At 45.9% G+C, this 16528-nt stretch overlaps 1 protein-coding gene across 2 annotated transcripts in view; it reads right to left on the bottom strand.

Moving 5' to 3' along the window:
- The window catches only part of hyou1 (hypoxia up-regulated 1), a 50016-nt gene that overhangs the window by 15550 nt on the left and 17938 nt on the right, over positions 1 to 16528 (bottom strand). For both annotated transcript variants that reach the window (XM_038779197.1, XM_038779198.1), the window contains exons 9-15: positions 15666 to 15852; positions 15137 to 15271; positions 14099 to 14181; positions 11716 to 11848; positions 9035 to 9219; positions 6670 to 6808; positions 2067 to 2127 (exon numbers count right to left, since the gene is read on the bottom strand). In XM_038779197.1, the coding sequence (XP_038635125.1) occupies positions 2067 to 2127; positions 6670 to 6808; positions 9035 to 9219; positions 11716 to 11848; positions 14099 to 14181; positions 15137 to 15271; positions 15666 to 15852 (923 nt within the window). The remainder of the gene's footprint in view (positions 1 to 2066; positions 2128 to 6669; positions 6809 to 9034; positions 9220 to 11715; positions 11849 to 14098; positions 14182 to 15136; positions 15272 to 15665; positions 15853 to 16528) is intronic.

Here is a 16528-nt window from a genome sequence, read left to right as displayed (position 1 = left end):
AAACTGTGAGAAATGCAAAAACACGGCACCAGAAACGAAGCCGTTATCCAATAACAGACGGTACAGTGTTAGAATCATATATTTCAGGACTGGATTTTCCTTATACAGAATGGAAGGACTTGAAACGATTTGTTCATTTGGGTTTAAGGTCACAAGTTTACCTTGGATGGCACAGTGATTAGCACTGCTGCCTCAGTGCCAGGGACTGGGTTTTGATTCCAGCCTTGGGTGACTGTGTGGGGTTTGCACATTCTCCATGCGTCTGCGTGGATTACCTCCAGGTGCTCCAGTTTCCCCAGTCCAAAGATGTGCAGGTTAGGTGGATTGGCCACGATCAATGCGCTGGGTTATGGGATAGGGAGTGGGCCTAGGTATAGAACTGTCAGTGAACAGGCCTCTTCCAATAAATCACCTGGCCGAATGGTACTCGAGGAAGATTTAGTGGATTGTCTTGAACTGCAATCAATTTAATTGATTGGGGGGGGGGGGGGTGAACCTGCTCTTCTTGAAGGCAGCCTTATTGGGGAACAAGCTGAGAAAGGAAATCTACCCTAACTGTCTCTCTCTCGCTACCTTGCCGAGGATTGTGTGGGGCCATCAAATTCTAACCAGGGAACCCTCAACGGAGTGTAACTGGTCTGCGTTTGGACTGACAGAGATGAGGCCAGTTGATGAGGAGTCCCAGATGTCCACCGGAGCCAGCAAGTTCTTTACATGAAGCAACTCCAGGCTGACACTGGCACGATTCTGTGAACTTTATCCATTATTTTGTAACGCTCATCTGCTAAAGCCCATCTCTGCAGGGAGACGGTTTGTCCTGTGTAGGTGTGTGTGTGCTGGAGGAATTCTTTAGAGAGATTGTTATACTTCCCGATTTGAACTGTGTGAATCAATAGTTGCAACTTATTAATACAAGTTTTGTTTTATAATAAATATGTAATATGCACAACCCTCTCATCCTGATAACAGAAGTTATATTAACAGAAATTTTAAAAACTCTTTAGAAGTGACACCATATCCAAACCCTCCTTGTGATTCCTTCTTCAGCGTCACAGGCAGCTACCTCCCCGCTTAGTCTATCACAAATGGTCATGCACAGCCAAACTCATTGTAAGCCGAGCTCATTGCCCAAACGTCACACAAACACACACCGGCACCTCCACCCAGCAGACACTCCCACCACTCCTAACCCTTGCCCATTCACCCACCCCATGGTATTTACCCCTCCCCACCCTTCACAGTAGATAGGGGTACAGGAACCAGAAGCCAGAATACAGACAAGGATTCTCCCACTAGTTTAGGAACAACACCTCAACTGAGTCGAGCCAGATCAGTCCGTGATCAGCATCAGACTTGCAACAGTCCGGCGCTCATCGTTCAATGACTCACCGAATAAGCGAGTTATTGGAAAGAAACAAATAGAGAATGTGGCACCAGGGTAGTCATCAGCACGTTTTTCTAGGACACAGGAAGGGGAGACGGTGTTTCTCATGGCCACATTTTTGCTTGTGACTTGTTGTCCTCAGTAGGGGAAAGTCCTCTTTGGTTTTCATAGCAATGGTTGTTTACAGAGCTTACATCAGCCACTTCAGAGTATATTCAGATTCAACCATGCATTGTGGAATGAGGCACAGGGAGGGACAGGAGACTCCCTTCCCTGAAGGACATCAGTTCATTAGTTTCCCAGTGAACTTTCTACTTCCAGATTTATTTAATTACAGTCCACTCCAGTGAGATAGAGTTGCTATTCTGCAAACCTTCATGAACTGATATCTAGTACAACCAGAGCCCAGGGTACGACCAGAATGGCAATTTGAAGCTTGGTAGAAGCAGGCAAGTCTACGCCTACAAGTGCCTGACAGTGTGGGGCTAAGCTAACAGGGAGTGTGAACTGCTGGTACTCGGATATTGAACAAAATCTAGAGGAAATCTCCAGCCATCACTCTCCACAGGAAGAAAATTATGTTTTCAAAAATAAAACCATTCAACTTCCCCGATTGTAAAATAGAAGCCCCCATTCAGCAATGCACCAGGCAGCGCAAACAGTAATTTCCCACTGGACTCACTAGTCAGGGTGGACTCCTCTTCAGGTTCTTCATCCTGCACCTTCTCAAACACAGATTCCACCTACGGCAAATGGAGACACTTTTAATTTAAACAAAGTTCAATCAGATAATCTGAAGTGATTTATTTTAAATTGGGTAAATTAGTTCTGTCTAATATGTTAGCAACATGTAGTCAATTGGGAATTTGTGGCTAATTGCATGTGATCAGTAAAGAAAAATCACAGTTATTAACACTTGCTGGGTTTGAATGTGGATTCAGTTTTTGTAGATTTGTTGGTAAAAGGGTTTGTTGAAGTGTACAGTGTTATCTTGCTTAATGCGAGTATTTCACTTCCTTGGTTATATTTGGTGTTAGAAATTTGTTAAGTAAATAAACATGCAAAGTTTGCTTCGTCACATTGTGAGCATGTATAAGACCTTTTAAATTAAATTGATTTAAGTGGTTGCAATAGAGTCACCGTGGCTGATCAGCAATTTCTGACGCAATTGAAAGAAATAGAGGTCAGCATGGATTCCTGCTCCTGACCACAAGCCATCAAGTCAGGCTCGGATCTGGATTTGTTTATTGTCACGTGTACCGAGGTACAGCGAAAAGTATTGTTCTGCGTACAGCTCAAACAGACCATTCCGTACATGAAAAGAAAATATGTAGGGCAAACATAAAATACACAATATAAATACACAGACACAGGCATCGGGTGAAGCATACAGGAGTGTAGTACTATTCAGTAGAGAAGATATATTCCCGGCCCTGGGTCACTGTCCGTGTGGAGTTTGCACATTCTCCCCATGTCTGCGTGGGTTTCACCCTCACAACCCAAAGATGCGCTGGTTAGGTGGATTGGCCATGCTAAATTGCCCCTTAATTGGAAAACAAATAATTGGCTAAATTTTATTAAAAAGTTGATAAGATGTGAAGAGATCAGGTCAGCCCATATGAGGGTCGTTTAGGAGTCTTGTAACAGCAGGGAAGAAGCGGTTTTGAATCTGTTAGTGCATGTTCTCAGACTTTTGTATCTCCTGCCTGATGGAAGAAGTTGGAAGAGTGAATAGGCCGGGAGGGGTCTTTGATTCTGCTGCCCGTTTTCCCAAGGCAGCAGGAGGTGTATAGAGGCAATGGATGGGAGGTGGGGTCACGTTATGGACTGTGTGGTGTTCATGACTGTAGTTTCTTACAGTCTTGGGCCGAGCAGTTTGACATGCCAGGAGGTGATGCAGCCAGATAGGATGCTTTCTATGGTTGGTAAGAGTCAATGTGGACATGCCGAATTTCCTTAAGTTTCCTCAGAAGGTATAGGCACTGTTGTGCTTTCTTGGTCGTAGCAACTACATGGGTGGTCCAGGTCAGATTTTTGGTGATGTCCATGCCTAGGAATGTGAAGCTGTCAACCATCTCCACCTCTGCCCCATTGATGCAGACAGGGGTGTGAACAGTACTTTGCTTACTGAAATCAATGACCAGCTCTTTAGTTTTGCTGGCATTGAGGGAGAGATTGTTGTTGTTACACCACTCCACTAGGTTCTCTATCTCCCTCCTGTATTTTGACTCATCGTCGTTCGAGATCTGACCCACTACGGTCGAGTCATCAGTGTAGATGGAGTGTCGATGAAATTTTGCCGGCAGTGTGTGTATAGGGAGTATAGTAGGGGGCTAAGTACGCAGCCCTGCGAGACCCCGGTATTGAGGACAATCGTGGAGGAGCTGTTATTTATCCTTACTGATTGTGGTCTATGGATCAGAAAGTCGATAATCCAGTTGCAGAGGGAGGAGCCAAGTCCTATGTTTTGGAGCTTTGATATGAGCTTGGCTGGGATTATGATGTTGAAGGAGGAGCTGTAGTCAATAAATAGGAGTTGAATGTAGGTGCCCTTGTCAAAATGCTCCAGGGTTGAGTTTAGGGCCAGGGAGATGGCGTCTCCGGTGGACCGGTTGTGGCGGTATGCGAACTGCAGTGGATCTAGGCATTCTGGGAGTATGGAGATGATGTGCCTCATGACCAACCTCTCAAAGCATTTCATTACAATCGATGTCAAGGCCACTGGATAATTGTTGTTGAGGCACGTTGCCTGGGTCTTCTTTGGCACCGGTATGATGGTGGCCTTCTTGAAGCAGGCGGGGACCTCGGAATGGACTAGAGAGAGGTTGAAGATGTCCGCGAACACATCTGCCAGCTGGTCCACGCAGGACCCGAGTGCATGACCAGGGACCCCGTCCGGACCCATTGCTTTCCGAGGGTTCACTTTCAAGAAGGCCGATCTGACTTCAGAAGCTGTGACGGTGGGTATGGGTGCGTCTGGGGCAGTTGACAGCTGTTTGATAGTTTCCTGCTCCAACATAGCATAGAATACATTGAATTCATCGGGTGGGGTGCGCTGTTGCCAGAGATTCTGCTCGGCTTCACTTTGTAGCCCGTCTTGTTTAAGCCTTGCCACAACCGACAAGAGTCTGTGACTCTAGCTGAGTCTGATATTGTCTCTTGGCATCCCTGATAACTTTACAGAGGTCGTACCTGGATTTCTTGCACAGATCAGGGTCGCCTCACTTGAACGTCTCAGACCTGACCTTCAGTAGTGAGCCAACCCCCGATGCATGGCACGGTAGCACAGTGGTTAACACTGTTGCTTCACAGCGCCAGGGTCCCGGGTTTGATTCTCGGCTTGGGTCTCTGCGGAATCTGAACATTCTCGCAGTGTCTGCATGGGTTTCCTCCGGGTGCTCCGGTTTCCTCCCACAGGTCCTGTAGATGTGCTCTTAGGTGAATTGGGCATTCTAAATTCTCCCTGTGTACACCCAAACAGGCGCCAGAATGTGGCGACTAGGGTATTCTCACAGTAATCTATGTGTGACCAAAATAAGTATTAATTAATTAAGCCGTTGTTTCCGGTTGGGGAACGTACTACTTTCTTTGGCGCGCAGTCATCTACACATTTGCTGATAAGTCTATGATGGTGGTGGCATACTTGTTTAGGTTGGTCGTTGAGTTCTTAAATATGGACCAGTCCACTGACTCCAAACAGTCACGTAGGAGCTCTTCTGTTGTCTCGGACCAGCAGTGCACGACCTTCTTAACCGAATTCTCCCACTTAAGTTTCTGCTTGTATGCCGGGAGAAGGAGCACCGTCTTATCGTCCAATTTTCCAAAGTGCGGTCGGGGTATTAGGTGCCCATGAAATTTGTGTAGCGGTGGTCGAGCGTTACCCCTGGTGGTCTTGGGCCGAGCAGTTGCCACACTAGGCTGTGATGCAGCCAGATAGGATGCTTTCTATGGTGCATCTGTAAAAGTTGATAAGAATTAATGTGGAAATGCCGAATTTCCTTAGTTTCTGGAGGAAGTATAGGCGTTGTTGTGCTTTCTTGGTGGTAGCGTTGATGTGGGTGGACCAGGACAGATTTTTGGAGACGTGTACCATTAGGAATTTGAAACTGCTAACCATCTCCACCTCGGCCCCGTTGATGCTGACAGGGACGTGTACAGTACTTTGCTTCCTGAAGTCAATGACCAGCTCTTTAGTTTTGTTGGCATCGAGAGATTGTTGTCGCTGCACCACTCCACTAGGTTCTCAATCTCCCTCTTGTATTCGGAGATGTGTTGGTGGAATTTTGGCAGTACACCCGAGGTTGGCGTTGTTGAAGTCCCCAGCCATGATGAACAAGGTCTCCGGGTGTTCTGTTTCATTGTTATTTATAACTGGAACGAATAGAAATGGACGGATAACAATTCATCCAGCGCCTTCTTCACTTCTGCCTGGGCCGGGATGCAGACCCTTTTGATAATGGCTGAAATGAACTCCCGTTGAAGGTAGTATGGGCGGCATTTCAGTCGGGTATTCGAGGTCCGGGGAAAAGTAGACCGTGAGGAGTTGATGAGGAGGCACACCCCTCCACCATTTGCTTTGGGGTCCATCCGGCGTATGGAGCCTCAACCGCATGTGTTCGGATATCAGCGAGAGAATCATGTTGACTTGATACTGACTGGCAGTAGGAGAGTATAGCAGATGGGTGGCAGGGGTGGGGGAATGGAGAGCAATCAGCATGAGCAGGACTCTAACCCAGTGAGAAACAACCCCGTCTGGAGACACGGGGAAAGATAAACGGGTTATTTTTTTAATTTAGAGTACCCAATTCATGTTTTCAAATTAAGGGGCAATTTAGCGTGGTTAATCCAAGTAGGATGCACATTTTTGGGTCTTGGGGGCGAAATCCACACAAACAAGGAGAGAATGTGCAAACTCCACACGGACAGTGACCCAGAGCCGGGATCGAACCTGGGACCTCGGCGCCGTGAGGCCACAGTGCTAACCCACTGCGCCACTGTGCTGCCCATAAACGGGTTATTACCCGATCACTTCACCTCAGAAGGAAGCTAGGGAAGAGATTACTAACTGCAGCTGCACCTGTTCACCCGGAAGATTTGGAACCGCACTTCTCTATTAACTGGAAAACTGCTAGATATTGTCTGCCGGATTCTCATGAGGAAAGGACACCCAATGTAACCATTTCACCAGAGACGTCTCCTTTTCTCCAGTCTCATCCTGACCACCCCCAGATCAGTTGACTGAATAATTCCCAAGATAGAGGGAACAGAGCCTCACAGATACTCACTCTGTCCAGTGCTAATATTCCACTTTCGTCCATGTTAAAATGAGCCTTAATCCCTTTTGACTCACTATCCGAATGCTTCTGAAAACTTGAACCGACTCCACTCAATTGAACTGTGCTCAAGTTTAGTGATCCAAAGATACTGGAAAGAAAGGATAGAGTTAGAGACCAATACAACCGTGATTAACCATACTTCGGCTTATTCATTGCTCGATAATTGCAGTATGGACGAACCCAACAACGCACGCTGATTGTTCCACAAACAACATGTTGCAGCAAATTATCAGCAGACTGTTTGAAAGAATGTCAAGGTCAGCACTGCACACTCGAGAACAAAACACAAATTTCCCTCCTGAAAAACTCAACATCACAACATTTTTCCTAACAGCAAGGACAGAGAAAGGGAACAGCCACCTCCAGGATATGAGCAGCACAGTGGTTAGCACTGCTGCCTCACAGCTCCAGGGACCCGGGTTCGATTCCGGCCTTTGGCGTCTATCTGTGTGGAGTTTGCACGTTCTCTCCGTGTCTGTGTGGGTTTCCTCCGGGTGCTCCGGTTTCCTCCCACAGTCCAAAGATGTGCAGGTTAGGTGGATTGGCCATGATCAATGTGCAGGGTAAGGGGATAGGACGGTGGCCTATGTGGGATGCTCTTTTGGAGGGTCGGCGCAGACTCGATGGGCCGAATGACCTCCTGCTGCTATGTTCTATGGACATTTCACAGTGCAACTCAAGACTAAAATCTGAGTTTAGTCACTCAGTGAAACAAAGAGCACTTTTAAAGTGGCAGCCTTCAACGAACATTATGAGTAGCATTTGTCATTTATCTGTTTGCATGTGGGAACTTGCTGGGTGCACGAGTTACATAATCAACTGGAATCCACCCATATTTGAAAGCCACATACTCACATTGTGTTTCTCAGATGTCTCACATACAATCGGAGAGATTATGAATGGTGGAGCAGACTAGATGGGCCAAATGGCCTACTTCTGTTTCTACATCTTTTGCTGCTCAGATAGTTGCTTGAGTACCAGACATGTTGAAGGGTAATGGAGGGGAAGCACGAATGGGACTACAATCGCACTATAATAGCACAGAAGAGGCCCTTCGGCCCACCGGTTCCACACTGACGCATGAAAAACACCTGGCCTGCCTACGTAACCCCATTTGCCAGCACTTGGCCCATAACTGTGACTGTTATGCCATGCCATGTGCTCATCCAGGTATTTTTAAAGACTGTGAGGCATACCGCCTTCGGCAGTACATTCCAGACCGTCACCACCCTCTGGATAAAAACATTTGTCCTCACATCCCCCCTAAAACTCCTGCCTGTCACCTTGAACTTGTGTCTCACCCTTCAACTACGGGGAACAGCTGCTCCCTATCCACCCTGTCCATACTCTTGCACACCTCGATCAGCTCAACCTTCCCTGCTCCAGCAATAGCCGACCATCGGCATGACGTCAATGCTCTGCCCCAGGCAACACCTGGTGACACGCACGCACACACACGCGCGCACACACACGCACACTTTCAGCTGTGGCCTCACCAAAAGTCAATGCAACGTGAACATGAACTCTGCTTTTGTAATCTATGCCCCGATTGATAAAAGCAAGTGCCCCGTGCCTTTTTCACCACTCTATTAATCTCTCCTTCTGCCTCTAAAGATCTATGGACAAACATGCCAAGATCCCTTTGTATCTCAGAACTTCCCGGTGTCAGGCCATTCACTGATTACCCCCTTGTTAAATTACTCCTTCCAAAGTGCACCAACTCACACATTTCAGGGTTAAATTTCATCAGCCACTTTGCTGCCCATCTATATCTTCTTGTAACCCAAGACACTCAACCTGTTAACCACCTGGCCAATCTTTGTGTCATCCACAAACTTACTGATCCTACCCCACATGTCATTTATATAAATGACAAACAATAGGGGGCCCAGCACAGATCCCTGTGGTACGTCACTGGCTTCCAGTCACTAAAGCAGTCGTCTATCATCACCCTCTGTCTCCTACAGCTAAACCAATTTTGAATCCACCTTATTAAATCACTCTGTATCCCATGTTGCCTTCTTTAGAAGTCACCCATGTGGGACCTTGTCAAAGGCTTTGCTGAAATTCATGCAAACTACATCAACTGCACTACCCTCATCTACACACCTGGTCACATGCTCAAAACTAAATAGTTTGTGTGGAAAAAGCATTGGTACAGCTTGAATGGCTGATTGTTTCTGTGCTGGCATGTTGTGTTTTTAAAATTTAGAGTACCCAATTATTCTCCCCCCCCCACCCCCACCATTAAGGCCTGGCATGTTTTATAAGGCAGTGTGCAGCTCCAAGCTGCTCCCCCCACCAATCTCATTACCTGAGGCCACTCTCACTGAGGAAGTTCAAATCCCCATAATTCACAAAGAACTCAAAGTCATCAGTGTAGCGGTTGAAAGTGATGACTTTACGCTGGGGATACGGAGACATTCTCTGGAACAGTACACGCTTGTTGTGTTTAATGTTTTTCACACCATCCTCTTCAACTGACCGTGTAAATTCAACCTACCAAGGCAAAACCAAAGCAAGTTAAGCAAACAGAGGCCACTGGCTAGCAAGACAGCACCATTGGACAGTGAGAGATTCTGAGCGACGCAATCCCAAAGTGTGCCCTCTCTTCAGATGGAAGCAAATTCTAGCACAAGTGCTTTCAGAAATACAGGAGAAAGATTTCTCCAGTGGGTGGGACTGGGTTGAAAAGCAGCTAAACCAGTTTACCCTTTCCATAACTCATTTACTTCAATTAGCTACTTGGTGGTTAGCACAGTTGCTTCACAACGCCAGGGTCCCAGGTTAGATTCCCGGCTTGGGTCTGTGTAGAGTCTGCACGTATTCCCCGTGTCTGCGTGGGTTTCCTCCGGGTGCTCCGGTTTCCTCCCGCAGTCCAAAGATGTGCAGGTCAGGTGGATTGGCCATGATAAATTGCCCTTTAGCATGTGTTAACCACTGTGCTACCGTGCTGCCCAAATTAAAGCTAGGTGGCTTAAATTGAATTCAGTTGGCTACAGCAACTTTGCCTGGTCTGGTTCAAGTTGGTTCGGTAATCAGCCGATGATTGGCTGAGGAGAATCCTTGTGCTCACTGTTGGAATCTGGACTAGTTTATCTACTCTTGAGCAAGACCAGCTGGTTAATCATTTGAACATTGGAGAGCAGCCAGGTTTGATACCAAGTTTACCGCAGAACATTTATTTAATTCTGAACTTTCATTGCCAGGCACTTTATTCTACAAGGTTTATAAAGTACAAAGACAGGCTGTTCAACCCAACAAAACTATGCTGATGATTATGTTCCACACAAGTCTCCTCTACTCTATTTAAACTCTTCCACAGAATCCCTACAGTGCAGAAGGAGGTCATTCAGCCTATCGAATACGGACCAACCCTCCGAAAGAGTGTTCTACCTAGGCCAATCCTATACCGCACATTGATCATGGCCAATCCACCTAACCTGCACATCTTTAGACTGTGGGAGATGTCATGTGAGAGTACCTTTAAGAAATGGATGTTTAAGGAATGTACCTTTAAGAAAATAGTGATGTCAGAGAGTGGGTGGAGCCGAGCTCAGTTCGGCCATTTTGAGGTTTGTTCTGAGTTTTAGTTTCAGTTTGAAGAAAGCTTGGATTTGAGTTCATGGAATAAACATTGTTTTGTTTTAAAAACCACATGTCCATAAATGTAATACTACACCTGGGGAACAAGCCATGTGCTTCAAAAGCAACAATCCAGTAAAGGGAGGGGTTGGTTGAACTCCATGATACATTTTGGGTTTCTGAAAACACCTCTCCCATAACAGAGGAAACCGGAGCACTTGGAGGAAATCGATGCAGTCATGGGGGAGAAAGTGCAAACTCCACACAGTCACTCAAGGCTGCAATTGAACCCGGGTGCCTAGTGCTGTGAGGCAGCTGTGCTAACCACTGTGCCACCCGTGTGTTTTTGTCCCATCAAAATGCACAGCCCCACACTTATTTATATTGAAATATATTTGCTATTTATACACACACACAGATTTACTCATGTCTTCTGTTGAGTCTACATCAGTATAAATTATGTTTTTAAAAAAATTTAGAGTGCCTAATTCATTTTTCCAATTAAGGGGCAATTTAGCGTGGCCAATCGACCTAGTCTACACATCTTTGGGTTGTGGGGGCGAAACTCACGCCAACATGGGTAGAACGTGCAAACTACACAGACAGTGGCCCAGAGCCGGGATCGAACCAGAGACCTCGACGCTGTGAGGCAGCAGTGCTAACCAGTGCGCTACCGTGCTGCCCTCACATCAGTATAAATTATAACCCCGTATTTGGTGTCTGCCACAAATTTTGGAATTGTGCTTCCTATTGTAGAGCCCCTATAGTGTTGATATTTAACTGGATTGTCTCCTTATGCTTCAAATGCATCTTCAGATCCTGCTATTGCTATCTAATTCTTAGCATCCTGTCCAAAACCACTGCATCCAATCCTTTTGGAATTTTAGGAACTCAAATTTCTTAACTCTCAGCCTTTCCTCATAATAGATATCAGAGTTTACTTACTATTGCTTTTCTCTATGCCCAATAACCAGCCTGAATAACCAGAGGTAAAGGTAGTGATCCGGAATGCCTACACTCCATATCCAATGGAATCCAGGATTAAGTATAGTTGTCTTTGTTTTCACTCAGAAGACCTAGAAATGCCACCAAACCAGATTTCCCCTGGTTACCTCAGTCTGATATCGGAGGTCTAGGCGGAGTGCAGAATCTTAAATAGCTGAAGACTGGACTGAAACTAACGTGTAGAAATGCGAGCAAATTTATACAAGAAACAGTAAGCAGCTTCATGTTAGAGAGTGAAGAGGAAATATTCTCTGTGAGAAGAAACTTATTTCAAACATTCAGACTTAGCCTCCTCCAACTCCCAAAAATTTCACAATTCGAAAAACACTTTAAACACTGCTGGAACCGTAATCTTCAGTGAGGGAGTGAGACAGGTACCTGTGGATTCAGACACAGTATGTTTACCTGAATTGGGTACATAGCCGCATCACGGATAAGGAAGGGTTTGACTTTGAAGGCTTTGCTGAGAGCAGCAGCCTGATACACAGCTCCCATGGATGCTGCCTCATCAGCATTAATATTCTTTCGCAACTCCTTCCTGCAAAGAGAAATGCAATCCAGTTACTGAGCAAGATGGATAAAAACAGAATAAAACCGGCTGAACATTTGGAACACAAGTCCAACAAGTTTGGTGGGCTGGGTCCAGAAGCCAGGGGGCTCTTTGCAACGCAGCTTCAAAATTAAGTACACAAACAAAAAGAAATGCAATCAGATTAGAATCCCACAGAACCCCGGGCTAGTGAGTATCCCAGCCTGTTCCGATTGTTGATCATCGACATGATCCCAACATAAGCGTCGATGGTGACTGGATGATCCAATACCGGCCATTAGTTGGACAAGCCACTCTGGGGGAGGGGAAAAAACAGCTTGTCCCACCTTGGAACAACCGAGAACGGGAACCTTTCTTGTGGAAGACATTAGGCACAGAGCCCACATCCCACCACTCACGTTCATGTTGAGGCATTGCTTGGCTTTTAGAAAATTAAGATTAAGGAGTTAACTGGTTGAAATAATTGAAAAGGAGTTTATAGTTTCATGCTACTCTATTTCCTCTAGTACAGGAATCTAGAAAAAAGACGATCTGAAATGTTATAATATGGCTATTTAGAAGTGAAATCAGGAAGCACTTCTAAAGCAGAAAGGGGAGCAAGAATCCAGAACATTCGCCCTTTTGTAAAAATAAATTTAGAGTACCCAATTATTTGTTTTCCAATTAAGGGGCATTTTAGCGTGTCCAATCCACCTGCCCTGCACATCTTTTGGGTTCTGGGGGTGAGACATGGGGAGAATGTGCAAATTCCACACGGACAGTGCTCCAGGGCCGGGATCGACCCCGGGTCCTCGGCGATGTGAGGCAACAGTGCTAACCACTGCAATACTGTGACGCCCTTGGAACTCTCTCCCGATGAGTTCATGAGGTCAATTAATAAAACTAAGTTTGATAGATTTATTAGGCAAGGGGTATGGGACCAAGGCCAGTAGCTGGAGCTAAGATGGTTAAGATTAGCCACGATCAAATGGCAGGCAGAACAGGCCTGAGGGACAGACCGGCTTCCTCCTGTTCCTTTAGACAGTCCCTTTTGAGTCCTACGTTCTTCATTTTGCTGAACACAAAAGCTATCTGGCAGAGATACTTCAAGGCCAACTTTAAAACCTATTTCTGCATTGTAACTATTCCATTATTCTAAGGGAAACAATGTTCACATTTGTCAACTAGCGATTTTTTTTGAGCTTATTGATACTTCACTGGATTGACCACAACCACACTTACACTTCCTATGATATATCTGCCTGAAAGCAACCAAAGACATGTCATATCTGGTGGCAGGTCACATTTTCAGCATAAACGTCCGTGCTTTACAATTCTATAATTAACTATATACTCAAACTTTGGTGCTTTAAACTCAACAATTCTACAATTAACTATGTACTCATTAACACTTGCTGGAAACGTAGGGCGCACATGACTGGGGCCAGGATGAGCCGGTTCTTTGGGGGAAGAGGACAGGTGTGGGAGGTGTTCGGGAGGCCAGGCGAACCACACGCACATGTTCTGGGTGTGTCCGGCGTTGGAAGGGTTTTGGAAGGGGGTGGCGGGGACTTTGTCCAAGGTGGTCGGCTCCAGGGTGGAACCGGGCTGGGGGCTCGCGATCTTTGGGGTAGCATCGGAGCCGGGAGTGCAGGAGGCGAGAGAGGCCGGTACCCTGGCCTTTGCGTCTCTAGTAGCCTGGCGTAGGATTCTTTTGCAGTGGAGGGACGCGAAGCCCCCGAGCCCGGAGGCCTGGATCAATGACATGGCCGGGTTCATCAGGCTGGAGAAGGTTAAGTTTGCCCTGAGGGGGTCGGTACAGGGGTTCTTCCGATTTTCTGGCGGAGGGTTAGAGGGTGGTCAATCTCAGCAGCAACGGGGGGTGGGGTGGGGTGGGGGTTAGGGGTCTGTTAAGGGGAGTTTGTTTTTGCGACTGTTTGTTTGCTACTTTCTTCTTTTTTGTATTGTTATTAATTTATTGCTTTGTATTCGGGGGGGGGGGGTCCTTCTTTCTGTTTATTTCTATACCTTGTTTATTTTATTGTTGGGAGAAAATTTGTTGTTGAAAAATTTGAATTAAAATTATTTAAAAAAAAAACACTTGCTGGAAACTACATATATTCATATGCAGAGACCTGTCCTCTGCAGGCAACAGGAATGCATCTAAAAATACATCCATAGTAAAGGATAACCCACAAGTGTGGTCAAGACTGGAACCTGAAACAACACGGTCATATAACATCACAACCGAATTCTTACTTTCCAACAGCTTTCAGCAGAGCTTCCTGCACTTTAGGAACTCGTGTTGCTCCGCCCACCAGAATCACATGATCAATTTCTTCCTACAAGAAAAATGGAGTCCTTTCAGAGAAGCAAACTTAAAAATTTCAGCTGATTAAAAAAAAAATCCAATTGATTTGTTCATTCAGATACGAGGATGCTGATGCCAGCATTTATTATCCAGCCTTAATTGTTTTAAATTCATTTGCGGGATGTAGGGTCCCTGGTTAGGCCAACATTTATTGTACATCCCAAGTTGCCCTTCAGAAGGTGGTAGTGAGTTGCCTCCTTGAAGCACCGCAGTCCTTGGGGTGTTGGTACACCCACTGTGCTGTTAGGGAGGGAGTTCCAGGATGTTGACCCAGCGACAGTGACGGAACGGCGATATACTTCCGAGTTAGGGTGGCAAGTGACATGGAGGGGAACCTCCAGGTGGTGGGGTTCCCAGGTATCTGCTGCTCTTGTCCTTCTAGATGGCAGTGGTCGTGGGTTCGGAAGATGCGGTCTAAGGAACCTTGGTGAGTTACTTGCAGTTGGCACACACGGCTGCCACTGTTTGTCGGTTGCGGAGGGTTTGAATGTTTGTGGAAGGATGGTGTCGAGCTTTTCGAGTGTTGTTGGAGCTGCACTCATCCAGGCAATTGGAGAGCATTCAATAACACTCCTGATTTGTGCCTTGGAGATGGCGGAGAGGCTTTGGGGAGTCAGGAGGTTAGTTACTCGCCGCAGGATTCTCAGTGATGGGAAGCCAATTTCTTGAACCACTGCAGTCAGTGTGTGGTGCAGATATACTCAGGGTGTTGTTCAGGAAGGAGTTCCAGAAAGGTGACCATGGGGAAGTGAAGGAATGGCAATATATTTCCACGTCAGAATGGTGAGATCCCTGCATTTGAGATGATAATTACACAGGCAGAATGCTAGAAAGCAGCTCATCGCTGTAGCAAATGCTTTCTTAACAAAATCAACCAGATTCACCATAAAGTCCATTGGTCATCCCAGTCTGCGGAAAGTACTCACCATTTTCAACTCCGACACTTTTAAAGCCTGGTGTACAGGCTCTGCAACTCTCTCAAAAAGGTCACTGCACAGCTCCTCAAACTCCTGCCTTGATACTCTGGCCTTGAAGTCAATGTCATCGAGGAGCCCCTCAATCTGCACAGAAAACACAATGACAGGTTTTGTTATCCAGAGGACACTGATTTATAACATTGGCAAAAGAGCCAGAGGCGAAACAAGGAGAAGGTTTTCAATGATAATCTGAGAGGACAGCAGAAGTACATTGAACAGGGCTGTGGGGAAATGGAGAAGGCGAGTGGGACTAATTGGATAACTCTTTCACAGAGCCAGGACAGGCATGATGTGCCAATGACCTTCTGTAATGCTGAATGATTTACACTATTTTATAGTTTCCAATAAAAGCAAAGCTTTGTTTGGCAAATTACTAATAGGTCTATGAAATTATGTTCCTCAAACACACATTCAACATGGGAAAGCTGTCCTGTGTTCCAGGGGCTGCAGGAACTGATAGCAACGCTACCCATTTTACCTGCGCCATATGATCTATATTTGCACTCAGTACTGTTTTCACACGATTTGCTTCTTTCCACAACTTGGCCATTGCTCGTGGATGCTGTTGGACATCTTTGGGAGTCTTCTTTTGTGCGTTGAAGAGTTTTGCGAGGTGATCCTGTAGACGAAGATCCATCTCAAGCCCACCAAGATTCCGATCAAACCTGAGGATGACAGGGAAAGGAGGAAATTACATTTATTAAACCTACCTTCAGGTAATGGCAGTGCTTCAGAGGAAAACACTCTCCCCTCAGTGAGAAGGTTGTGGGTCCCCCACTTGAGCACAAAATCTAAATGGTCACTCCAGGGCACACAGTGTGCGGCACTCTCAATGGTGCTGGTTTTCAGATAAGATATTGAACCAAGTAGACACCTGTCCTCTCAGATAGATAGACATATTTTGACTAAAATTGATAGAAAACATTACCTAGCCATTATCACACAACTGCAGTGTGCAAATTGACTTACATGTCTCCTATATCACAACAGTGAAATGCACTTCCAAAGCATTTCCTTGTAAAGTGCATTGGGACGTGCAAAGTTGTGAACTGTAAAATAGAAACAAATGTCTTTCTTTTCAAATACGCGAGACAAAATAGTTAATCAACTCTCCAATCAACTCTCCTATTGATATCTCACGGTCCAAAAGAGTAAATCACAAATATCCGTTTTCTCGCACAGAAAACGCTCAGATTGTAATTACTTTCAGTGGAACTAGGTTCCCAAGTTATCCCTAAACCTCGTACCTCTGGACCATCTAGTTGGGGGAAGGGGGTTGTGCCAGCAGAAACGAGGTCCCGGGAAGCGAGCTGAGCAGCGATTGGTGGTTTATTGTCCAAA

The sequence above is a fragment of the Scyliorhinus canicula genome, chromosome 19 (genome assembly GCF_902713615.1).
Source record: "Scyliorhinus canicula chromosome 19, sScyCan1.1, whole genome shotgun sequence".
Lineage (NCBI taxonomy): Eukaryota > Metazoa > Chordata > Chondrichthyes > Carcharhiniformes > Scyliorhinidae > Scyliorhinus > Scyliorhinus canicula.
This window is presented reverse-complemented; position numbering and strand designations above follow the sequence as displayed.